The following is a 25,717-nucleotide window of genomic DNA, read 5'->3' on the forward strand; positions in this document are numbered from 1 at the left end:
AACTTCCTGTTCAGTTCACTCTTCCCAATCAAGTTTAAATGAAGGGAGAGAAAGAGGGAGAAAAGGGGGGAGGGTAGGGAAAGAATGGACAAAAAGAAAAGCAACAGATCCCAGGATGCCATAAGAAAGATGGGCTAAGAGCAGGTAAGAACAGCAGTGTGGAGCATGGTACCTGGCCAGGGGACACCAAAGATCCTCAGTGAGACCCCTCCAGAAGAAAACCAGACCCAGGGTTTCCCAAGGGTCCCAGGGCATCTGAACCTAACTCACCTCCGATCTCTCCCGGTGTGTGCTCACTGATTCCACATTCAAGTAGATAGACTCCACACGGCACCCTGAAGGTGAAGGATGGAGAAGCCAACTTCTGTTAAAGAGATTGTCCTCATCTGCAGCCCTGCAGCCCCTAGGAAACCCCAGGGACAGGACCCAGCACAGGCCGCCACTCACCATACGCCACAGGTGTCAGTTTCAGGACGGTGTGAAGGGGACATTTCAGGTACGGCATCTCTTCTGAAATGAGACATGTGTTATGATAGGTAAGAGACTCAAAGCAAAGGGAGATAACTCAGAGGCATCCCTGGGCTCACTGTGAGAGCCTCACGCCTAGCCTAGAGGACCTTGGCCACATGGAGGCTTGATGGGCCACATGGAGGCTTGACGAAGCCCACTACGCTTCACACTCCTCAATAAGGAGCAAGTACAGACCCCTCAGAAGTCTGTGAGGCAGAACCACATTGATACAAAGCAGAGTGAAAAAAGATGGGTCCTCTGCCACTTGTACTCAAGGGCCCATTTCCTTAACTCCTTCGTAGGCGCGGCCGGCCCTCAATACCTGCACTCTTGTCAAGGAAGTAGGCTAGTAGGCAGCGTAGGACAGCCTGGTGACAGATGACCAACACATTCTCCTGGCGCTCTAGTTCCATGATCACGGGCTCTAGGCGCTGGACAAGGTCCTGGTAGGACTGAGCAAAGAGATAAGACAGCACGTTAGGAGAAGACAGGCAGGGAAGAGCCCTGCAATCCCTTGCAGCCTTCATCAGAGAACAGCTCACAGGCCTTCCCCCAACACACACACACATGCACATGTCCATCCTTCTAAGTGTTCAGCTCTGCATTTGATGAAATACTTCTAGGGAACACGAGAAAAGCCTGCAATCCTGTCTATCTGAATTCCTTCCTCTACTTCCTCCTCCTCCTTTTGAGTGTTGGAGAGAGCTCAGACTCTACCACGGACTGTTACTCAGGCCATTAAAAGAAATAAAAGTCCTGACACATGTCACAACATGGGAGGACTGCAAAAATTTGTATGTCAAGTGGAAGACAGTAAGCCTCACTGCCTACATATACCCTTCTGTAGGCCATCTAAAACAGGCGACTCTAGAGACAAGGAAATGTGGTTGCCAGGGCTAGGAGCTAGGAGACGCTAGGCTGACTGCTAACAGGTCTGCAGTTTTGTCAGCCAGGTATGGTGGTGCACATCTGTAACGCCAGCCCTGGGGAGGCTAAGGCAGCTCTGAGCCACACAATGAGCACAAGGCTGCAACATAAAAGGTCCTCTTTAGGCTGAATCTTCTGTGCTTTGCATTAGTCTCCTCCCAACTGGAGTCCCAGTGATCTGGCCAGAGTGATGCCAGAGGACAGCATGGTGGCCCACCAGGAATGGGAACTATGACAAAGGCTCAGAAGGACACCCACTAGGTGTCAACACAGCTGCCTGGCTGAGCTCCCAGAGTACCGCATGGCTCAGCATACTCTATTCCAACTGGAGAGCAGCTGCCAGTTCAGCCATTCCCTCTACCAAAATCAGCCTAGCCCTAGTGCAAGCCACCCAACATGACAGACATCCTCACAGCTAGCCTGTCTTCCATGTCACCTGCCAGCCAGGTGAAAGCTTTGGTCTGGAGCGAACCACCAGCGATCCTCCTTGCTCTTTCCCATGTCAACACACATCATTAGAGACAGACACATAAGCTTCTCGTTGTTCTATGTGGGGAATACAGAGCACTTCCCCTGAGGCTTTTTACAAGGTTCCCTTTAGTGAGATTTAAGATCAACGCCGTAGTAGAGATGAGCTTGCACAACTGGTGAAGATGTGGGGTGGGCTGTAGAGGGTATGTAGGGACTCCCTGGTCCTGCTGGGGACCCGAAGGCCTTCCGTCAGCTCCTGACCATTCTAAACAAAGACCAGCAAACAAGAGAAGAGGACCTATGCTCACCTCGCCTGTGGGATATCGGTAGTAGTATTTGTCCTGCTCACGCAGTGCGTACTCCTCGGGGTAGGTGTCTCTGATCTCCTCGTAGGTTAGTTCCTCACACACACCCTGTCAGGAAGACCAATATCAGTCTAGGGAACTTGCCCACAGGGCCACCACAAATAAGAGGGGTCTAAAGAAGCCACCAGGATTCCAGAGGACCCACGAGGGAACTCTCCACTCCCTGCCAAGCCTCCCCACAGCCACACGGGTCCGGGACTCACAGCATCAATCTCATTGAGCGCCTTCCACTGCTCGTAGGGAAGCTTCAGGGCCTCTGCGGTCTGGATGGTGCTCTTCAGCTGGCTCGTCCACACACGGAGGTCCTTCAGATTCTGTTCCTCCACGAACTTGCTCAGGGCATTGGCGAACTAAGGAAAGGCGGGAGACAGAGGTCACCCAACCCTAGCTCCTTCCATAGGCTATATTATGTTGTTACTTGGCAGCCGCCAAGGCCATCCAAACTTCTGATGCCACTTAAACCTTAGCAGAGTCTAAAAGGCCTGATTCTTACTTCTCCTTTCAAGTCCACGCCAGTATCCATACAAACACATGCAAATACACACACACCATAGTAAGGCAAAAACAGCAAGAAATACACAACCCCCTACCCTCCCAAGGACCCTCCACTCTACCACAAGGTGGGAACCAGTCACCCTCTGGCATCCAGTCAGCCCCTAGCCCATGTCGTCTTCTCTCCTCTACCTTCTTGCCTCTGCCGGACAGGCCTGAGTCACCTCCAATCTTGCCCTGCAAGTTGTACTCGTTCTCGCCATGCCGGCACAGGTAGATGGTACGGGGCTGCACGTGGATGTTCATCAGGTAGTACACGATGCGGCTCTGGATGTGGTCCTGCACCCTGTTCACCAAGAACCTCCGGCCCACGTCAATCACTTTGATGAGTGACAAGTCCCTGCAAAGAAACAGCATTGAGGAGCACCGTTCAGGCCCCCCAGCCCCTCAGACAGCACCCCGGGCCTAGCCAGCTTCTAGAACGTTTCCTTCCTGGGGGCCCTGTAACAGTGACGGATGTGAGTCTTCTCCTGGAGTCAGAGAGTACGCAAGTCAACAATTCCCTCAGCCTGGCTGGTCAGGCCAGAGAGTGCAGCAGGAGAGATGGCTCATTCAGTGATATACAAGCATAAAGCTCAGGCAGGGTACAGCATGGTCTGGAGAAGCAGAGATGGGTGGAGCTCACTGGCCAGTCAGCCACGTCAAAAATCAGTGAGCTGCAGGGTCAGTGAGAGACTGTCTCCACAAGTAAGGTGGGGGGACTAGTGTGACGGCTCAGAATGAAAGTGTTTGCCACCAAGTCTGATGGCCTGGCTTTGATCCCCTGGCCTCACAAGGTGGAGGAAGAGAAAAGGGGTTCCCAAAAGTTGGCCTCCTGCCTACACATGTCTTCTGTTGAGTATATGTATGCAAGCACAGGAATAGGCAGACACAAAGCACAAACACAAGCAAGTAAATAAATGTAAAAATGTTGGGGGGGATCTCTACCAGGGCATGGTAGAGCACACCTTTAATCCCCACACTGAGGAGGCAGAGGCAGTCGGAGCTGTGAATCTACATAACTAATTCCAGCCTAGCCAGGGCTATACTGAGACCTGGCCAAAACAAAAATCCTAGTAAATATTTTCTCAAGGTAAAGAGTAATTGAGAAAGACATTTTGATACATTTATACATTATTTCAAGACTTGTTTTTATTATTTTTAAGTGTGTGTGTGTGTGTGTGTGTGTCCACACTCATGCCAGCATGCGAACACATCAAGTGCAGGAACCTGTGGAGGTCAGAGGTATGCAATGCCCCAGCAGCTCAATTTACAATTAGTTGTGAGCTGCCAGGTGTGTTTGCTGGGAACTGAACTCCCATCATCAGGAAATGCAGTATATGCTCTTAAGTGCTGAGCCATCCTTCACTTGAACCAACCCATTCACTACTATCTCCCTTTAACTGCCCCCGAATCTCCCTCCTAATTTCATGTGTTTTATTATTAATAACCCCTTGAGACCAATTAGTGCAGCCCTTTATGAGTGGATGTGAGTAGTCATGTCCCCAAAAGAGAAGGATGCTTTCTCCCTCAGCAGCCATCAGTTGCCAATTCACCCCCCACAATGGGTGGGCTCATTTTCAAAGGGTTTATTTTGGAGCTGTTTTGTGGAAACATTCAGAAGACATTTTGAGTCCTTGTGGGGATAATTTGGGGTGGCATCCTCTGAGAATCACCTGTCATACTTATCAGGGTCCAGAGGCTGGTAGCTGGCTTCATAGCAACTGATTCTCTTCATGAAGTCGTCCATGGCTTCTGCCGAGTTGCAGTCTTTGTAATCCGGGCTGGAGATTTTCACTTCCTGTAACAGCACAAAGAGCGGCTGATGAATCACACCAGAAGGCTTTCTGCTTAGATTAAGCAGGATTTGGGCTTTCAAATGGGGAAAGTCCAGAAAGGCTTGGAATAAAGATTATCCTACCCAGCATCTAAGAGGGGAAAAAAAGAACGGGGACAGGGAAGTTTGACTCATGATTACACAGGGAGGATGCTCACGAAGGGCAGACACAGGAAACCCATCAGGACCCTATAAGGAACACATCTGAACCATACACCAAGGCAGGTCAGCCCAACGGCTGAGTCAGCCTGGCCATCAGCCCAGCAGAACCCCACAGAAGCTCACCCAAGTGCGGGCCTTTGCTTACACATCAAGGGCTGCTTAGAAATGCCCCTGCTCCTGGGTAGGGTGTCTCCATCTGCTCCAGCAGATGTGCCGGTCTGGGCGAAGACATCTAGCTAGACCCAGTGCCTACAGCTCTCAGAGCTACCCTTCTGGGGGGAGGAGTCTCCTATAACTGGACAATTCTGCCAAGAAACTCAGGTAGATTTTTAGGGAAGCTCAGACTGATTTGGGTCTTTCAAGGCAGAGGCTCACCATCTAGCCCTGGCTGGGCTGAGACTTGCTACGTAGATCCGGATGGCCTCAACCGTGACTAAAACCTCCTTCACCTCTCTCTGCTCCATAAGTGCTGGAATCATTAGGCAGGCACCATCATGCCTGCCCTCAGAATTTTGGTAATCTTATGCTCCACAGCCACAAGACAGACAGGAAGATGGAAAGGCCCGGAGATGGATGGCAGATGATGCGCAACTTTTTTTTTTTACTTTTTGCTTTTGTTTTGTTTGCCTGCATTGAGATAGGCTCTCATGTGTCCCCCAGGTTTTCCTTAAGCCAATACATGATCTTGAATTTCTGATCCTCATGCCTCCACCTCCCAAGTGCATTTACTACTACACCCAATTTATGCAGTGCAGGGATTGAGCCCACAGCTTCGTGCATGCCAGACAGGCACTTTACCACACAGCCACATCACAAGCATGCTTGCCCCAGAGCCCCAGTGTACTTAATGCTGCAGAACTGCTCACTGAAAACAGATGTAAAGGTCAGAGGTACATTATGTGAATTGTACCATAAAAAATATTGGTCACAAATCCCAGGGCCTAATCTGCAAAAACCCGATTTTAGGTTTAATCAGAGAAAGCTCTGAACACAGGATCAAGGCCAAGAGCTAACTATAGGAGTGAATGGAAAGCTACTGCCAGACAAACTCCTCACTAAGCATGGGCGTGACCATTCAACGGGGAAGAGGATTTCACCGATGCACCGTGCTTCATCACCAAGTGGAACGGAGAAAATAAAATCGAAAAAACAGCAAAGCCCTGTGTGAGTACAGCACTTCTGTTCCCTCACTCTGAGCCTCCACCTTTGGACCCGTCCACTCTTCCTAAAGTATGGGCTTGTTGCTTAGAAATGACTTGCAAATATCCCCACAGTCTTGGAGGAAAAGGCCAACGAATGAAGCTACAAATGTTTAGACTCCCTTTAAAGGTGTATTTTGGAGCCAGGTGTAGTGGTGCATGCCTGTAATTCCAGCACTCAGGGAGCAGAGGAGGGAGCAGGGTGCCTTGAGTTCAAGGACAGCCTGGGTTACTCAGTGAGACCTTGTCCCCAAATAATAAACAAGCAAACATGTTTGTGTGTGCAACACTGCCTGCATCCCCTACCTACGAAAAGCTGATATCCGTTATAAACATGTCCTGTTCCAAAATGATTAAACTGGAAACCAGGAGTGATGTTCACACCCATCATCCCAGGACCAGCGCAGGGGCCTTGCCTCAAATTCAAGGTCAGCCTGGCTATACAGCGTTCCTGGACAGTCTGGGCTATCGTGTGAGAATCCTGCCTCAAAAATAGACCAACAAAGCTGAAAAGATAATGATTTAAAAACATGAGAAGCTGCAGGCTGGTGAGATGGCTCAGTAGAGCAAGAGGTTTGCCACACCCAATGATCTGAACTCACATGTTGGAAAGAACTGACTCCACATGCTATCTTCTCACTGTGACACATGTGCCCACCCTACCTCACACACACATACCCACACACAGACTGGCTTGTGAAAACATCTTTATAAGACTCATTTCTGTGTGTCACCTATAGTTATCAAGTAATAAAATAAAGGCTTAATCAAATAAGGTTGCTGTTGACCTTGACTTATCTTGAGCCTTGAAGGCTTTGGTTTACATAAAAGCATTCTTACCTACCAGGGACCTGAAAAGTAAAAATGAATGGTCGGATGGCCTCCTGTGTACGAACAGATGGGCTGTCAATCATCCCTGGGCTCTCCAGCACCACACAGCCTTCAAGCTTCTGTCACTGGGTGGAACCACATCCTATCTGTCCCCAATATCTACCATGTCCCAACCAAGACTGTACACTGCCGTTTGTCCTTAAAGACCCCGGAAAGGACCTGGATATCACTTAAGAGCATGTCTAGGTCACAGGCATGTGGTAAATTAATATCCTCGCGTACTCCTGCAGTCCCAGGATCCACCTGAAGATGTTCAACCACTCATGAGGCATCTGACCTGGGCTGCCATCAGGACTGCAAATGACCTCACAGTATAAGTAGCCATATACAAATAGGGCTTCCCAATCGTCTTACCATGATGTTGGAGGCCACAACCGTAGGGTCATCACATACAGACTCAATAAAAAACACCTGGAGGAAGGAAACAAGGCAGAAGTGTAAAAACAACCCACGAGAGGGCAACTTTGATGTTACTGTGATACAAGGAAGGAAACTAGCTGAAAAAAGATGGGACTGGAAATATGTAAAGCAAGCTAAAATCAGACAGACACTACATGCTTCCTCATATATGCAAAATCTAGATTTAAATGTGGGAGGGGGTATTACGGCAGAGGAGGGAGAAGGTTGGGGAATGAATTAATGGAATACACGTATCACAAAAGCGGATTCACAGAGACTATTTGAGGAGCAGATAAGGACCAGTAAGTCAGGGGAAGGGAAGGCCAGACAAGATAGGAGGGCAAATAGGAGCAAAATACAACGATACACTTGCATGAAGATGTACCAATAAAACCCCCTTTTTATACTTTAGAACTAGAAGCACTTGTCCCTATTTGCTAATCAAGTATTGATAAGGTAACCACCCCCCCCAAAAAAAAAGGAACTGGAAAAGTATTACTCTATAAAACACCAACTTTCCATGGCCACAGTCTTCCCCCTCAAGGAAGGCATGCTCAATAGTCCCCAGGCGTCTTGCCACAAGGAAAACCATGTTTTAAGGCAGCAAAATGCGGTCAACTAACCATAAGTGGAGGCTCACATTTGCAATCCCAACACTTCGCAGGCTAAGGCAGAGGGATTGCTGCAAGTCTGAAGCCAGCCTGGGCTACATAGTGAGTTCCAACCAAGCTGGGCTGCAGAGTGAGGCCCTGACTTAACAACTTGAGACACCAAGAGGCTGACACCAGAGCTAGGCAATCAGTTACTCCAAAGGCGTTTCCCTCCCCGAACTTGCTGGTAGAGGCAGATTTGGCTCACCTTGAAGTCATTTTCTTTGGCAAAATTAAGGATCATGTGTCTCCTCTCTCTCGTAGTATTGGTGGCATCAAAAACCTGAGAAGGGGGAAGAAGGCTCAGAGAAGCTGGTAATAGTACGTACCCAAACCACCAGGAATTCAGTCTGTTGTTTCCAGAAATAAGCCCTGAATTCCTCCTTCTAGAGTGTGCCCTGTCCCCTAACCTCTCCAGGGTGGCCCCAGGCTCCCCTCCCCTCCCTCCGCCTACAGTGCTTAGGCACAGCAGAGAAACAGGGGTACTAGCATGCAGTAAAATACAATGACCAAGGAATAGCCCCTGGCTCTGGTGGCTGGCAGCAACAAAGAAGAGGTGGTGCCCAGATGCCCACTGCACAGGTGGGTAACAAGGCTGTGTCCCAGCGTCCATCCCAAGATGTATTCCTGAATCACGAGCTGCTTTGGGCCACTTGTTCCCTCAGCCCTTAAGGCAGTGCATTTGTCCCTGTTCTTACTGCCACCGAGGACAGATGTGCCTTGTGTCCCCAGACTTACTGCAATCTGTCCTCCTTCCTTTGTCAGGTAACTTTTGACGTCTCTCAGGGCAGCTAAGGCACACTGTCTGCAAACACACAAGAGGGAAAGTGTGAGATGACAGGCATGAGTTAACCATGCATGGTCTTCCTTTTTAAGTTTTTAATCTATTGTTGTCTTTCTTTTGTGGTACTGGGAATTGAAACCAAGGCCTGGAACGTGCTGAGCAAGCGCTTTACCACTAAACAGCACAGCCCCCGCCCCTTTTAATTTGAGATAGGGTCTCACTAAGTTCTCCAGGCTGGCCTTGAACCTACTCTGTAGCTGAGGCTGGCCTAGAACTTTCAGTCTTCCTGTCTTAGCCTCCAGGATTCAGGGATTATGGAAACAGTGCACCAAGCACAAATTAAAAATTAAACCAGGCAAGCTTTTTAAGAACTGATGCCAAGCAAGGGCAAGGGATACAGCTCACTTGGTGGAGTGCTTGGCTAACATGCATAAAGCCATAGGTTCGGTCCTCAGCACTATATAAAACTAGGGATTGTGTACTGTCTATACTTCTCATACTTAGGGGTTGGAGGGGATGGAAGACACAGGATGAGAGGTTCAACCTCAGCTACATAGAAAGTTCAAAGCCAGCCTCAGCTACATAAGACCCTATCTCAAAAACAAAAAATAAAAATAAAACCACCTTGTGCTAGGCAGACAGGCTAGCAAATGCCCATCTAATATCTGGATTAACGAAGCTAAGGCAGAAGACAGATCTGAAAGTGAGGCCAACCAGAGCTCAGCACAGGGTTATAGAATAAGACCCTAACTTAAAACATAACAAAACTGCCAGGCGGTGGTAGCACACGCCTTTAATACCAGTAGAGGCGGGCAGATCTCTGTGAGTTTGAGGCCAACCTGATCTACAAACTGAGTTCCAGGACAGCTAGAGTTACACAGAGAAACCTCATCTCAAACAAAACAAACTAACAAAAAAAAAAAAAAAAAAAAAAAAACCTAATAACTAATACTAATAAAGTAATAATGGCCATCCGGAGAGTCTCCTTGGACAGGCCTGGGGCTGTGCCTGGCATTGGGATCCCTTCCCACACCCAGCTGATTCCAGCACCATGCAGAGCTGAAGGGCACCACCTGTCACCCGGCGCTCAGGAACTGTTTGCAAATGCGACTGATGATTTCCAATGAAAAGGACTTTGTTCACTCCCGGTGTGTGGCTGCTGTTGAACTGTCTCAGGTGGCTCAGTTTGTACTTCTGGGAGCAGATCAAAGCGGCCAGTCACAGAGAGGCCAAGAGACTTGTCTTAATACTAGGCTCCGTCTGATGGCCACCAGCAAAGAGCCAGCATGCAGGCTGGCCTTTTCTTCCTCTTACAGAACCTGGCTTCCAAACAAAGGAAGCCACAGGGTGGGAAGATAGCTCAGCCCAAAGTAAAGCATTTGCCTTGCAAGTACAGCAACCTGAGCTGGAGTCTCAGAACCTACATGGAAGAGGAGGAGGAAGAGAAGAAAGAAGAAGAGGAGGAGGAAGAGAAAGAGAGGAGGGAGAGGAGGAGGAGAGGAGGAAAAGAGGAGAAAGAGAAGGATGAGGAGGAGAAGAGGAGGAAGAAGAAGAAGAGGCAGAATCAAAGGAGGTGGAAGAAGAGGAGGAAAAGGAAGAAGAAAAAGAAGAGAAGCAGCAGCAGCAGCAGCTGGATTTGATGATATTCACTTGCAGACAGGCAGAACCCCAGCAGCAAGCCCATCTAACCTACTTGTTAAGTTCCAGAGCAGTGACAGACCCTACCTCTAAAAGAAGGCCCGAAGAGTGGGTTCAATTTTGGTAGAGCACCTGCCACATGCATGAGGACATGAGTTTGCATCTCTAGCACTCACCAAAATGCCAGGCATTGGGGTTTTAGAGACGGGCAGATCCCCAGATCTTACAGGCAACCAATCTAGTTCCAGGTTCATCAACAGACCCTGTCTAAGGGCTGGAGAGATGGCTGAGCAGGTAAGAGCACTTGTTGCTCTTCCAGGACCTGGGCCTGATTCCCTGGTAGATCACAACCCCCTATAACTCCAGTACCAGGGGATCCAATGCCCTCTTCTGGCCTCCCTAGGCACCAGGCACTAACATACATGCAAGCAAAAAAACAAAAACAACAAACAAAAAACTCCATACACATAACTTTTTAAAGAGTCACTGTCCCCAAAAAATAAAGCAGGGAAGCAACAGAGGAACATACCTGGTGTTCTCAGGCTTCCACACACTTGCACTCATACCTACTCACATTCACCTATACATGCACAGTGTTCAAGGAACATGCAAGGTTCTTCTCAGGTCTCCACACAAGTGTAGAGATACCCACGCACACACACATAAAACCAAGGCACCTCAGCTTACTTTCGGACTCTCATGGCTTCCTCATTGTCAGGGCGGAAGAAGTTGTAAGAGCTGTACTGCTTCACGGCCTCACGTCGATACTCTCCCACATTGAACACTGGACAGGAAAGGAAAGGACAGCCCTGGATGAGCCATCAGGAACAAGAGGCTTTCCAACAAATGCCTATCTGAACAAGGAATCACATGTCTTCCCAGGCCAGGCTTGTCAACCCCAGGTCACAGTCTGGGAAACAGGGTCCAGACCAAAGGACAGTACCCGTCACTCTTGCTATACCTTGAAGTTGTCTTCTAGGAACCAGATCCCAACCCGGGGCCTCCCAATGTCATCAACCAGAAACAGACTGTGAGGAACAGCCAGAGTCTAGCAAATAAAAAGTTACAATGTAGGAGTAAGGTTGTCACTCGGTGGTAAAGAGTGATAGATAGGATAGAGTTAGCTAAGAGTTAGTTAAGAGCTCTTGCTGCTCTTGCAGAGGATCAGGGCTCAATTTCCAGCATCCACGTGTGGCTCACAGTCAGCTCTAACTCCAGTTCCAAGGGATCTGACTCCCTCTTCTGGCAATGGAGGGCATGAGGTACACGTGTGGAACCTATAGATATATGCAGGCAAAACACTTACGCATATAAAATAACAAAATAAAGACATTTTTCGATAAATAAATAAAAAATAAGTGGATCTCACTGACCAGCCAGCCTAGCCTGTTTCTTGAGCTAATTCTGAATTACCCTGGCCATGTCTAAATTAACTGTGCTCCTGCTGACCCAACCCTCTATGGTGATGAGGTCACATTTAACAGTAACGGCCTAGTGCCAAGCACCAGGGAAGGGATGCTAGTTCCTGTCCTCAAGACACTTTCCATTTAACTGGTAAGACAGGGAAAAGGTGTATAAAGAGGTCACCAATACCATGCAGCATGCTGAGGATAGCTACTAAAGGAAGGCTACAGTTATGCGCGGTGAGGGGATTTTCAGAGAAAAAAGACACGTGGGTAATGAGGTCACCGCAGGGGGGCTTGATGAAAATGAAGGTTAGGTAAGGCATCTGGGAGGCAAGGTCAGACTCCGTAACCCAGGACAGTTGCTGTGAGTGGCCCTGCCTGAGGTGACTGCTATTAGCCTCCTGACCCGGCTTACCTTTCGTTGGAACACCTATCCAGTTGAGGTAGCGAGTCAGCTTCTTGGAGATGTAAGTTTTACCCCGGGCTGGGAGGCCCACCATCACAATCACCGTCGGGGAGTTGGTCAGCTTCGGCCCACAGGCTGGAAAGACCAAGAAAGGGGCCATCAATCAAAGAGCAAAACTTAATGGCCTGAGTACTAGGCCTGAGGAGAGACTTTGGAGTATAGGACCAAAATTGGGCATTGGTGGCCCATGTCAGGAATCCCAGTCCTTAGCAGACAGAGCCAGGAGGACTGAGTGCTCAAGATGACCCTGTGCTACATAGCTGAGTTCCAAGCCAGCTTGGGCTACAGAGACAGTTACTTCCAGGCCAGCCTGGGTAACGAGAAACTGTCTCAAAGCAACATAAAAGAATGACACTAAAGTTATGATGTCATTCCACATCCCAAAGCCCCTGCCATCTGATGACCCATTGGGATTACACACGTCACCCCATCTTCACCTAATGACCACACTCCTTGACCTTGTACTTCAGTCTCACTTTCCAAATAGTGACCATGGCAGTTCCAAACGCAAAAGCACCATCAGATACGGAGGAACTGAGCCCCAGACAAGGATTCTAGTTTTTAGTGGAAGGACATTTCATGGGAGTACAAAGATGGGGTTCTAATGCCAGGGAGGGTAAAATTAGCACTAGAGAAAGATGATTCCCCGATTCAGTATGTAAACTGAACAAACAGGTAGGAAACAGACATAGGTGAGCCAAGAAAACCAAGAGACATGACATTTTCCAAGCTCCACAGAGATGTTCTTGAAAAAAAAAAAAAATACTTAAGTAGTAAGAGCTTATCGTGTAAAAGTAGGTCAAGGGCCCAGAATACTGGGTCCCTGGCTGGGCACCAGGCCGCTGCCTCTCATGCCCTTCCTGACCGCCCCCCCTGCATCCCTCAATTCTACTGCCAGGATCTGATGGATGCCTGGTTCAAAGAGACGCTTGAGTCTGCCAAGGTAATAGCCAGCCAGAGGGTCCTAAGTAAGCTAAGGCCCAGGCAGGCTTCCCAGAGACACTCTTGCTTGTGATGAATGAGTGCCCCATATATCCTTAGAAGCACACTGACACAAACACCAGGGACAGAGGTTTTCAGAAAGCAGCCAAAGGACTCCTGCTAGACAAACTAAAGTTCCAACATTTCCTTGGCTGTCTCTTTGCCACCGAGACTCTCAGGCGACTCCTGCATCCTGACGACAAGCCAAAGAGGCTGCCTGCCAACCCAAGCCCAGCTGGCCTTCTCCCGTCCCAGACACAAGGCCGCACAGCCTGCAGGAAAAGAGATGAGGGTTGTACCAGCAACCCAGCCAGAGGTCAGCTTTAGATAGAGGCTTATGGGAAGTCTAAGCATAGGTGGGACACCCAACATGGGTAGTCTGCTCCTGGACCCACAGGCGAGGGTCTGAGCAGAAGCATGCATGACAAGCAGGGGTGTGTGTTCTCTTTGATAAACGGGACCTGGGAGAGAAGTGTGAGGCCATCTAGACAAGAGAATTCAGAGGCCAAAGACAGCCCTGCGGGACATTCCCCAGGAATGCATTCCTGAGGCGCTGGAAAGAACAGGTTCCTAGAAGACAGAAGCTTCCATTCCCCCAGCCTCCTTCTCCCTACTGAGCCATTGCTACTGAAAGCATCCAGAGATGCCTGGAGACAGGCACCCATACTCGCATGTGTGCATGGACTGTTTCTGTTGGAACTGTGTCAGGGATGCAGAGGCAGAGGCTGACTGAGTTATCAGGTCAAGGATTATGTCGATCTACTAATCATAAGAATAAATCTCCTCTGGCAGTAGACTCTTTGGAAGGGGGAAAAATACCATAGACTCAGCAGAATTCTGCTAGATTCCAAGCGCACATAAACCTAGGACCACTCCCTTAGTTGACAAAGCAAAAGCCATTCATTCTTCCCATCTGCTCAAAGCCGAGGAGCTCAGAGCAGCTGCAAACCATGGGTAGCTTCCCCTCACCCAGACTTCCCAGCATGGGAGGATGCACAAATCCTTCCAGATAATTGAGTTCAACATGAGATTTTTTTTAAGACAAATACAATGGCTCCTTTCCTTTTATATAGTGAGCCTTCCTGGATTGAGCCACCTCAGTCTACTTCCATCAAGCAAGGGCAAAACTGAACTGTACAGAAGACCTACTTTGAGCTTATAGGTAAACTACCACACTAAGATCTCTCTGAAAATGGGCTTAACCTGCCTGGCCCTCGGAACATTATAAATGCCAGCAACAGAAGGCAATGCACACCACATGGCTGTCCACTAGATGAAAGTGATTCTCCCAGCATCATCAGATGGGTCTGCAGCACTCTCCAAGTCTGATAAAGAGAGCTTGCCTCAGTAGAATGGACTTGGGGACATGGGGAGCAGGGAGAACACAGCTAAGAGATTCGTCTTTTAAAAGCCCTTTTTCATAGTTACAGTGTACATGCATTGCTTACCATGTATCTTTTGTCTCCCAAATCTAATTAATTTGATGCCCAATGAACGGCCTTCACAACCCCATATGTCGGCCACACACAGTAACGGAGTATCTTACTGGCTCCCTAATAACTTTGAGAAGTAATAGCAGTGCTCAGCAGGGAGCACCTAAAGTCCAGGACAGGATTCAATGCCAGGCCTCACCAACCCTTGGATCTTGGACACGTTCATCTCTTAGTGTCTTCCTTTCCTTTTCTCTACAACAGTAGACTGCTTAAGACACTGATTGTGACAATGACCTGACACATAAGTCACCTGAAATGAATGCTCTAAACATGCCTGCTTGGGCATCAACAAGTTAGAATTCTGTAGAATTTTTGAGTACTATGCCCAACTTCCTTCATACCCAGTCTATTCTAAATCCTAATGAAGAAAAATCGGTGTCTTACTCCCATGTATTCAGGAAAAATAAAAAGTCGAAGGCTGGCAAGATGGCTCTGTGAGTAAAGGTGCTTGCCTCACAAGCCTGCAAACTTAAGTCCAAATTAGAACCCACTCAAGAAAACCAACGCCACAGAGCTTCCAACCTCCTCATGTTCTCCGTGGCATGTCAAACTTCTCCCATAATAATAATTAACTTTTTAAGATTTTTTTTTTTGGTAGCTGCCACTTAACGCAACTCTGTACCAGCCAGTTTCAATATCCCTTTGCCCCAAGAAGGTCGGGGTTGGGATCTTTGTACCTGCTGTCTATTCTTTTCCAAACCTTCCATCATGCTGCCCAGGGCTGGGACGGCTTATGGCCCAGGTACATCAAATATGCAAAATCATAACCTACTTGAAACTCTGAGGTAACTGGAGTTCCAAGTGCATGACAACATCCAACTAAGTGGCAGGCTGTAGATTTTTAGTGCGGTAACAGAAGAGCCAACTCTTGGTAGAGAACTGAAGATCAGTTAGGCTCATTTGCAAATATAGTAAAAGTCTCCCTAAATGGTGGCTTAAACTGATGGACGCGTCCAGTTTTTCAAGAAGCATTTATCTCAATGTTAGTAAAGAAACCTGACTCTCAATTACTATGCTTCACAGGCAAACATATCATCCAGTGTAGTTTTTTTGGGGGGTGGGGGGAGGGAAATTTGTTTGCTTTTAATTTTGAGACAAGCTATGGAGATCAAGCTGGCCTTGAACTTAAGAGCTATGCCAGCCTAAACCTCACTCTTGAGTGCTAGGATTAAAAGTGGCCACCACTACTCCTGGCCTTTGGGATTTGTTTGTTGTTTATGATTATCCCTTTAGTTTTATCTGGATAATTTTCTCCATGCCCTCTAGTGATAAGCCTTCAGAGTTGGCTGCCAATCTCTGATGTAGAGACCACATGCAAAGACGCTAAGAGGGCTGGCTGGAGCTGTATGTGGCACAGTTGGGAGCATTCTTGCCCGCAGTCACAAAGCCCTGGGTTCAATGTCCAGCCCAAGTCATCTAGACATGGTGGTGCACACATTTAATCCCAGCATTTGGAAACAGAAGGCAGTAGGACCAGAAGTTCATGGTCATCTCCACAGCATAGTGAATTCAAGTCTGATCATGTCTGAAAAAAGCATATATATAAAAAAGATTTAGGTGAATAAAAATCTACAAAATAGGATAGGTGTGGTAGCATACATATATATATATACATACATACATATATGTATGTGGGCCACCCAGGACCACAGAGAGACATTGTTCCTTCCTCCCCCCCCAAAAAAGAAAGAAAGAAAGAAAGAAAGAAAGAAAGAAAGAAAGAAAGAAAACTCACAAGATTCCTGGTGTCAGTACCACAATGTCTTACTCCATTGCAGAAAGAAACAAATTGGGTACAGGGGAGATATAACTTAAAATACGGATATGCACTAAAAAAAACCCTGGCTGAAGATATTGTATGTGAAGGGATCTGTCTAGGGCTACACCCCAGCATCACACACAAGATTCCAAAAGTGGGTGAGCAGGCCATCTTAATCTGTCAGCTTTAGGTACATTACATACACCTTAAGCTCTGAATGGTTCTGGCAGCAAATCTCAGCTCCGTGACGGACGTGCCAGCTCATGGAATCTAATGATCGGGTTCTGAAGCCTGGAGGAGGGGCACACAGCTGCTCTGTGATGTCCCTCAATATTACTACTGAGCCAGCTGAACTTAGGGTCCTTGCAAAAGCTGCCATGGTTCCTGCAGACCCAAACAAGGGAGGCATGTATTCGTGCAACCAGTCGCCTTTACACATACATAAAAACCAGTTCTTACCTTGTATGACCAATTTCAGTTAAAACAAACAAGCAAACAACAACAAAAAAAAAACCCTGTAATTTTCCTGATTAAAAAGTCCAGAAGGGGCAGGCAGTCTAAAATTGGCCTTGACCAGCTTTCCTTGTTCTGTTGTTATTGTTGTTTGTTTATTTATTTTTTGGACAGAGTCTCACTGAGTCGTCCAGGTTCGTGATTCTCTTACCTCTGCCTTCTCAGCTGCCCGGCTACAGTGTGATGAGATTATAAATGTGCCACCAGGCTTGGCTTTTCCCTGGGGCATTTTTGTAAAGGCGTCCCCAGTGTTTAAACGTGTCTGACAGGGCTTGGGGAGACCTGCCAAGACCTCTCCCCTGACTTCCTTGTCCAAAAAAAAAAAAAAGAAGCCGTGTCTTAGGGACAGAGTTCCATCAAAGCCGTCAGATAAGGAGAGGTCTCTCACACTGCACCACAGAGAGGCTGGGGTCCGGTCAGCAGTGACTCAGACCTACAGCAGACCTGTCATGTCCTGTGATGGCCATCCTGAGAAACGTGGCAGCGGAGAAGCCTACTGTGCAACCGGGTGCCCCGGGGTGACAGGAAACCACCTCCCGGGTTTGCCGGTGGATTACGTAGTTACATCTAAAGCTACAAACCTGGTCCGAGCAAACGTGCTCGCTGGTCAGCTCACTGCTGTTTAACCCCACCGGCTCCTGGGCACGCTGCCGGGAAGACAGCAATTCCATCAGCCCTTCCCAGAGGCTAGGGATGGAACTGAAGGAAACCTTCCCAAATCGTTTACCAACGGCAACAGGTGAGGCACAAAGGCAAACTGCCAGCAAATTCCGTCCGGGTAAACGACTGCGCCTGTGAAGCACCACCAGCGTGCAGTCACAAACCCATAAACCATCCCTAAAGCCAAGAGCCTGCAGTCACCGGAGGGAGGGTGAAGAGGGAAACCCACAGAGGTGCAGAGAGATCCGAGGGAGGGAGAGGGCGGGGGGCTGTGAACCCGAGGAGACCCAAAGAAAAAGGGCTTTGGCGTTGGCAGCCGCGCCCCTGCTGTAGTGGGCCCGGCGTGGCTGGAGCCGGGCGCCGCCGGGTCTCTCCGGGCTCAGGGAGGCGCTGTCTCGGCGATCTCAGGCGGGGCCGGGCACGCCGGAGATTTCCGGAGCCACAGCGCCCCTGTAGCCCATGCGGGGAGACACAGCCCGCCGCCACCCCCGCCTCGCCCGGCCGGCCGGCACGAGTGCGCTTCCCGCAGAGGGGAACCGGCACAAAGCCGCCGCGCCGCGCACACAATGGCCGAGCTCAGCACGCGGCGCCGTCCGCAGCCAAGCCCCCCGCGCAGCTGCACTCACATCTGGGCAACGAGGGTCGGTGGTCGACGGGCACCCAGATCTTCTGCACCCGGCTCTGAGTCAGCTCCAAAGGCATCTTCTTTGCTGCGCTCGGCTACCCGCCACCCCAGGGAGGAGAGACTCGGACTTGGGGGGAAGAGCAGCGGCAGATGCCCCCGGAACAAAGGACAGGAAGGGTGCGTCCGCCTGCACGCGGCTGGGCGCTCCCTTGCGCTGCTTTGGAAAAAAAAAAAAAAAAAAAAAAAAAATGTGCTTTGTGCGAAGTCTCGGAGGGTCGCCTGAACGGAGACACGAGACCGAGGAGATCGGCGCGGACTTGCGGCTGCGTGCTCTGCTGGCTGGGTCGGCTCTTTTCAGAAGCTAGCTCGGGGATGCTCCAGCGCAGTGACAGGCACGCTCCCGCCAACCAGCAACGCCACTTGCTCGTCTTCTCTTCTATCGGGATGCCACACGCACTGCCCAGCCTTTTAAGATCTGACCGGTAGCGCGGCGCGTCAGCTTCGGGGCGGGCCACATTCTTTGCGTCCCAGCCCCCTTTCACGTGGAGAGAAGGGTGGGCAAGGCCAGGAGACAGCGTGCTGCCGCCCTCTGCGGGCAGGCGAGGGCAGCGCTTGCTGCTCCTGCAGCTCAGTCCGGCTCTTTCATCCTCTTTTCCTTCCCTAAACCTATTCCTTACCGGCGTCGGGCGCGTAGTCCCCAATAATTCTAGTTGCTTTCCTCAACTGTGCTCGGAAGGGAGCAGACCTGATAACTTCCAATGCGGTCCGTTGACAGCCCTTCCCCTTTCCTCCCCTCCCCCACAGCCGGCTCTGTGTAAAAGCATCTTCCCAATTCAGCCTTTCAAGCAGTGGAGCCCCAGCACCGTGCATCAATCAGTTACTTGCTTTTGGAGCTGGCACAGTGCAAGTGAAGACGCAGGGTCAGAGCTGCGTCCTGGTGACACCTGTACTTCATCACCCACTCTGTCCCCTGCCACTGCTGGCACTGCCACCTTCGGGCTCAGGCACATATTTTTCCTGAAACCCTGGAAACCAGTGCTTATGCTGAAAGCTGGCTACCCCTCACCCAGTCCTGCGGAGCTAGGCGCTCGGAGGGAGTAGAGAAGTAAAGGAACTTCAATAGAAAAGGAACTCCGGGGTGGAGGGGAGCCGTTGTATCTTCATTTTCCTTTTCAACATGGACCATATTTCATAGACCCGTCTCTGCAAGCAGAGAATTAAAAGTAGAGCCCATTCCCACCTCCATCACCGAACTATAATCCCGGACGTAACTATCGAGGGACGGCCAGATCCTAAATTCATGTCACTTCTCCCTCCCACCCCCACCCCACACATCCTGCCACTTTTTGTTTGATGTGAACGTGTCCTTGCTTCCTTTCCCGATTTTCGCGCTTTGCACAGGCTGGCGCTAAAATGACAGGCATGCAGTGAACTGCCACAAGCCATTTATTCAGCAACAACCTAGGGATATTTGGGGCGAGGACCGCTGCCCGGGCGACCGTGGAGGCAGGACACTTGAAATGTGACTTTAGCGAGTGAAGTCTCAGCGCAGAAGCGCTGCCCTGCCCTGCCTGGAGGCGAGCTGCACACGTCGCGTCGAAGCTGGGCTGTGATTGGAGGCGCCCGCGGAACCCCACACTGCAGTGGAAAAGTCTGCGCAGAGGCTGCCACACGTCGCTCACGTCCTGCATGCTCCGCTGGGAGGGCGCCGGCTCCCCGGCGGCGGCGGCGGGCGCAGCTGCTCTGCTCCCAACCCAGCCTGCCCCGCCTGGGGCCTCCGCCTTCTCCAGCAGGCCGGCTATCCCGGGAGACCTGGAGCTCAGAGAGTCGCCCAGCTGGCTAGGAGCCCCTGGAAACCTCCGGGCTCTGACCCCCATTCCTGCACTCTACTTTCCCTCACCACCCTCCTCACAACCTGCCCCAACCCCAGGACAGGTTTGCTGACCGCCTGGTTTCTGGGCTCGGGGCAGCTGTTCAGAAACCCGGTGCATTGCATTTGAACTTGTTTTTCTGCAAATGCCAGAGGTGACACCCTAGAATGCCCAAGGGAGAGTTCCGCTCCACTCCTGAAATACGAGTGGACTGACTCGACAAGGAAAACATCCAGTATTCGTGTCTCCAGGAAGGTTCCCCTCACTGGCGTTTGCAGGGTGAGACAGGTGGGGGCGGCTAGAGCGTAAGGGTGCATCCTGCCAGGAGACACCCCCACCCTTTCTGGCTTCCCAGCAACCACGGTGCACCTGGACGCTTGTTAAGTTTCTACTAGGTTTTCTGTTTGTTTTGCTTTGTCTGAGTCAGGGGTTTCCTATGTAGCCCAGGCGGGCCTCAAGCGTGCTCTTTTCTCAGCCTGGTACCCCAGGCTTGTGCCATGCTCCCAGCTGCCCGCTTGAGATTTTGCACACACCTAACGAGCCAAGCGAGTGGCCACATGTCATTCCTGCACCTCAAAGCTTAGAATCAGGTTCCCGGGAGCAGTTCAGGGGGAACGCGGTGGGAATGGTACCAGTGGAGACCAGTTTTTACCTTTTATCATATGTTTAAATCTCTTGATTTAAGGTCAGCCCTCTAGGCAGGAGGCCACTGAGCTTTCTCAGATGGGGCGCTTTCCCTGCCGGAGTGTCAACAGGGTAGTGGGCCTCCAGAACAAAGACTAAGTCTCCAATCACTTCTGCTAACAGATAGGCAAGGGGAAGTGAACTTAAGCCCTCAGGGTTCCAGATAGCTAGGCACACACGGAATGTGGGGCAGACAGCCGAATTCCTACTTTGTGGGGTGTGTGGGGGGGGTATCTTTTGAAGCTGTCAGCTTGCAGCCACAGGTAAACAAGAAGGAAAAATGGATTTAATGCCACGCTGCTTAGAAACAACTCGGTTGCAACAACATCCAAAACGCAGCTCCTTAGGTGTGATGTTTAGACTTCCTCCCGACTCCTTCCCTAGTTCTGCTACTGCACCCTTATCCTCACCTCAGATGAGGCCCCCTAGGATACTCAGGTCCCCAAGGTGGGTATTACGAACTCAGCCTTTTAGAAGACACTGCCAAGAGTTTGAACATTCTTTAGGGCGATGGTCTTATTGCCAGGCGACTCCCATTGGTAGGGCTAGTTGACAATTTCCCATAGAGTCTGAGTTACAATCTGTTAAAGCCAAAAGAAAGTACTGAACAATCTAGTCCACATTCCACATCCCTCTACCCCTTATCTGCAGGAGGGAGTAAAGGGAAGATTGGAGATTAGAAAGGTCAAAGAATCAATCATAGACCAAGGAAGGAAGCAGTTAGGGAGAAAGTTTGCTTGTGGGTGATATGTTTTGTTTTAGTAATGGGGTCTCACAAACTCAGGCTGGCCTTGAACTCCTTATTTCGCCAAGAGTTTACAAACATGAGCCATCATGCCTGGCTTATATGGTGCTGAGGACTGAACCCAGGGTTTCACAAATTCTAGGCCAGCACTCCATCACCTGACATCCCCACCCTGTGTGAGTGTGTGTGTGTTGGTGGGGGGAGTGTATGTGTGTGTATGAGTGTGGTGTATGTGTGTGTATGTGTCCATGTGTGTGTGTTAAGGTGATCACATACTTGACACAAGCAGCAGATAGCTGTCCCCTCCCAGGTCTGTCAATTATACATCCACCCCAACCCAGCATAGGACCCTAAGCAAGGGAAGATCGGACTGTTATTCAGTCATTTCACCTGGGACAGTTAAGCTGTTTAGTAGGAAAGAGAAAGGCCTCATTGTGTAAATAAACATTAGCACGGCAATTAGCTAAAATGACGTCCTCATATTCACAACCCAGCAAACACCTGCTAAAGTACCTGTTGGGTGAATTCATTGAGCTGGGTCTAGCCTTAGCAAAAAGGTCATGGAAGTGTTTTCCCTCCATAACCTTTGTTCTCTAGCCAGTGTCACCTAACCCTGACCAGTGCTGCCAGGATATACTTATCAGCAACAGCAATAAGCAACTCCATCTCCTTGCTCTTCCAGCAGCTGCTTAAATGCTGAAACCACACTGGTGCCTACACCTCCTCCCCAGGGAAAACGGGACAGAGGGAACAAGCTGTGGCAGGCTGCGAGCAATCTCATGCTGCTAATTAGACCCAAAGTGTCATTATTTACTTTCTGTGAAGATCCCACATAGGAGAGGGTGAAGAAAGACACCAAGTAATCAGCAGAACTAAACCTTTGTGATGACCATCACAACCCATCATCCAAAGGTGACTTTTATTAATAAAATATTTGCAACTTGTATATGAATGGAAATTGAGACTTGAAGCTAGCTGCCCAGATGACATAGAAGGTTCCTAAAACCAGTTCATAGATTATAGGGTTATTTATATTTCTTCAAAATGTAGACATTTCCAGGAATGAGAGACCACTACTGGCAGCCCAGAACTCTAAGGAGTGGGGACTAGGAGGACCAGAAAGTTTTCCTAGCAGCACTTGGTGGCACAGGTCTGCAATCCTAGCACTTGGGATGTAGAGGAAAGTGGATCTCTGTGAGTTCGAGGCCAGCCTGGTCAGTTCCAGGAAAGCCAGGGCTGTGTAGAAAGATCATGGCTCAAAACAAAAACCAACAAACAAGAAAAGAAAAGAAAACAAAAATTAAAGTCTCCTTACGCTATACAGAAGGCCAGAATGGGCTATATGAGGGTCTACGGCAAAGTGGGGGTGGGGAGGAGGGAGAGTGGCGTATACACTAAGATCTCAACCTAGAGAGAAAGAGGTGGGTGGGCACTGAGGATTCATCTTTTCATGAACCTAAAACTGCACTCACACAAGGAAAATCTGTTTGTTTTAAAAAAAGGAATTCCTTATTTTTCTGCATGTCATTACTTATTTCTCGCATCGGAGTGAAATGTCTCCCAGTCAAACAGTGAAGAAGGTCCACCGAGGTCACATGCTGGCTCCATATGAATCAACTCAGATTGGGCAATTTACAGGGTTAGGGTGCATCTCAGTGGCTGAATGCTTGCCTAACGTGTGTGTGTGTGTGTGTGTGTGTGTGTGTGTGTGTGTGTGTGTGTATGTGTGTGTGTGTAAAGGGGAAAATCGAGTCATAAGACCCTTCAACAAATTTCTTTGCCCAGTCAATCTTCTCCTGTTTTTATTGTTATGGGGGAAGGGAGGACTGGATTGTGGTTGGGGGGGGGTGTTTGTTTTTGTTATTTTGAGAATTCTGTTGTGTTGTTGTTTGTAACAGGATCTTACTTTGTAGTAAGACCCAGGCTGATCCTCCTGCCTCAGTTTACCAAGTATTGTTGGAATTATAAGAGCCTCTATGTCTGGCTTTTGCTGGGTTGTTATTTATATTTATTTTGTTTAGGTGGTGGTTTTTATTTTTTTGTTTCGTTTTGTTTTTCTAAAAGTTTTTAGATTTAGTTATTTCATCCATATGGGTTGCCTGGATGTCTGTATGCATGCATGTATGTGCACCATGTGTGTTCCCGGTGCCCTTGAAGGTTAGAAGAACACTCTGGATCCCCTGCAACTAGAGTTAGAGATGGTTCTGGGACACCCTGTGACTTCTGAAAATTGAGCCTAGGTCCTCTGCAAGAACAACAAGTGCTCCTAACCTGTAGGCCAACTCTCCAGCCTAAATTTTTTGATTCTGTGAGACTGTATCTGACTAGTAGCCTAAGTGAGCATGAAACTCTCAGCTCTCCTGTTTCGACTTCCTGGGTGCTGGGCGGCAGGGCGATGCTGCCGCGTGCTGCTCTCTGCCATACTGCCCTCCGTTCAGTTACTCGGTGTTCTAGAAAAAGCCTCATATTGTAAACTGAGTGATCCCTGAACTCGCTATCCTCCCTGAGGATTACACTGAACTCTCATTTTTTTTTTTAAATTCTCGTTTTATTTTACTTTTTTTTCACTTTACATCCCAATCATTGCCCCCTCTCTCGTGTTTTTTTAACCTTTATGTGTATGGGTATTTTGCCAGCGTGTATGTCTGTGCATCATATATGTGCAGTGCCCACAGAGTCAAAAGAGGGTGACAGATCTCCTGGAACTAGAGTTATGGATGGCTGGTAGCCACATCTGGGAAAACTAGAAATCGATGCCAGGTCCTCTGAAAGAGCAGCCAGTGCTCCTAACCACTGAGCCATCTCTCCAGCCCTGCAACAGAACTCTTGGCTCTACCACCTCTACCTACTATATATGAGGGTTACGGGCACGTGCCTCCATGTCTAGCTTATATGGTGCTGGGGACTGAACCCAGCATGTCAAGCACAATCAACACTCTACCAACAGAGCTGCACCCCCAGGCCTCAGGTAATGCCTTACATTTTGAAATTAGTTCATGAGACGCAACACAGATAGGCATTGAATTCAAGATCCTGCCTCAGCCTCCTGAGTTGTTGGGATTATAGGTGCATCCTTCCATGCCAGGCAGGGCCAAGTCTTTTATTATTATTATTTTTTAATGACACTCTGCTCAGGTCCATGGGACTAAAGCGTTCTGTGGGTGTTTTATGTAATGCATCACACATCACTCTACTCTGAGAAGGCTTTTAAGTCCTCTGTCAACTTCTTGACCCCATCAAGACACAGAGTATTCTTGTTGATAAAGGTTGGAGGGGCGTGATGGGGCATGTCTTTAAAGCCTTTAAGTACCCAGGAGGCAGAGGCACTTAGATCTCTGAGTTCAAAGCCAGCCTGGTCTACAAAGCAAGTTCCAGAAGAGCCACAGCTACACAGAGAAACCCTGCCTTTGAGAAACCAAAACAAACAAACAAAAACAAGTGTTATACTATGCCTTCAGAAATCCTGCTTTTTTTTTTTTTATATGTATACGCAAAGTCCAATATTGTATAGTTCAGTTAGTAGCGCTGGACCAATGTCAGTTTCATCTTGATAGTTTACCAGAGGAAGCTGAGCAAAAAGGTCATGGTGATATTCCATGTGCTATTTTGCAAATTCTTTTGAGTCTACAGTTATTTCAAAACAAAGAGATAATTTTTGGTTGTTTTGTTTTGTTGACAGGAATTCACCATGTAGGCCTAGGTGGCCAGTATTCACTATGTAGACCAGGCCGGCCTGGAGCTCTAACCTACCTCTGCCTCCTGAATGCTGGGATCCAAGGTATGCACTACCATGCCTGGCTAACAGCTACAATTTTTTTTAATGTTTATAAATGAGTGATAACTCAGTTTGTTCAAATCCTGGGAATTTGCACTTAGTGTAGATTCTGAGGCTGAGGGCCTGGGCTTGACAAAATGATAGTGAAGAGCTTGGGTGGTGCCAGGGGTAGTGGCACACATCTGTAATGTCAGCACTCCAGAGTGAAAGCAAGAGGACCAGGAGTTGAAGGTTATTCATCTTGGGCCACATAGATCCTGCCTCATGTTGAAATTCATGTGACACTATGATAGTGATTATATGTATTGACCTCAGCATGGCTTTTGTAAATGAAATTTACGTACATGTTCGGATAGATGAAATTTGCATTGATGT

The 25,717-nt window shown here is 48.8% G+C and overlaps 1 protein-coding gene across 6 annotated transcripts in view; it reads right to left on the reverse strand.

Moving 5' to 3' along the window:
* Pfkfb3 (6-phosphofructo-2-kinase/fructose-2,6-biphosphatase 3) overlaps positions 1 to 25,717 on the reverse strand; it is an 82,578-nt gene that overhangs the window by 9,645 nt on the left and 47,216 nt on the right. For 2 of the 6 annotated variants that reach the window (XM_021650906.2, XM_021650904.2), the window contains exons 1-13: positions 18,269 to 18,750; positions 12,186 to 12,311; positions 11,052 to 11,148; positions 8,681 to 8,747; positions 8,151 to 8,225; positions 7,248 to 7,304; positions 4,481 to 4,605; positions 2,958 to 3,165; positions 2,477 to 2,623; positions 2,217 to 2,321; positions 833 to 962; positions 448 to 510; positions 271 to 335 (exon numbers count right to left, since the gene is read on the reverse strand). In XM_021650906.2, the coding sequence (XP_021506581.1) occupies positions 271 to 335; positions 448 to 510; positions 833 to 962; positions 2,217 to 2,321; positions 2,477 to 2,623; positions 2,958 to 3,165; positions 4,481 to 4,605; positions 7,248 to 7,304; positions 8,151 to 8,225; positions 8,681 to 8,747; positions 11,052 to 11,148; positions 12,186 to 12,311; positions 18,269 to 18,344 (1,341 nt within the window). In that variant the 5' untranslated portion in view covers positions 18,345 to 18,750. Of the gene's footprint in view, positions 1 to 270; positions 336 to 447; positions 511 to 832; positions 963 to 2,216; positions 2,322 to 2,476; positions 2,624 to 2,957; positions 3,166 to 4,480; positions 4,606 to 7,247; positions 7,305 to 8,150; positions 8,226 to 8,680; positions 8,748 to 11,051; positions 11,149 to 12,185; positions 12,312 to 18,268; positions 18,751 to 25,717 lie in introns of those variants that run through there. The other 4 variants (XM_021650905.2, XM_021650908.2, XM_021650909.2 and 1 more) reach the window with 4 other exon arrangements.

The sequence above is a fragment of the Meriones unguiculatus genome, chromosome 19, assembly GCF_030254825.1.
Source record: "Meriones unguiculatus strain TT.TT164.6M chromosome 19, Bangor_MerUng_6.1, whole genome shotgun sequence".
NCBI classification, from domain to species: Eukaryota; Metazoa; Chordata; class Mammalia; order Rodentia; family Muridae; genus Meriones; species Meriones unguiculatus.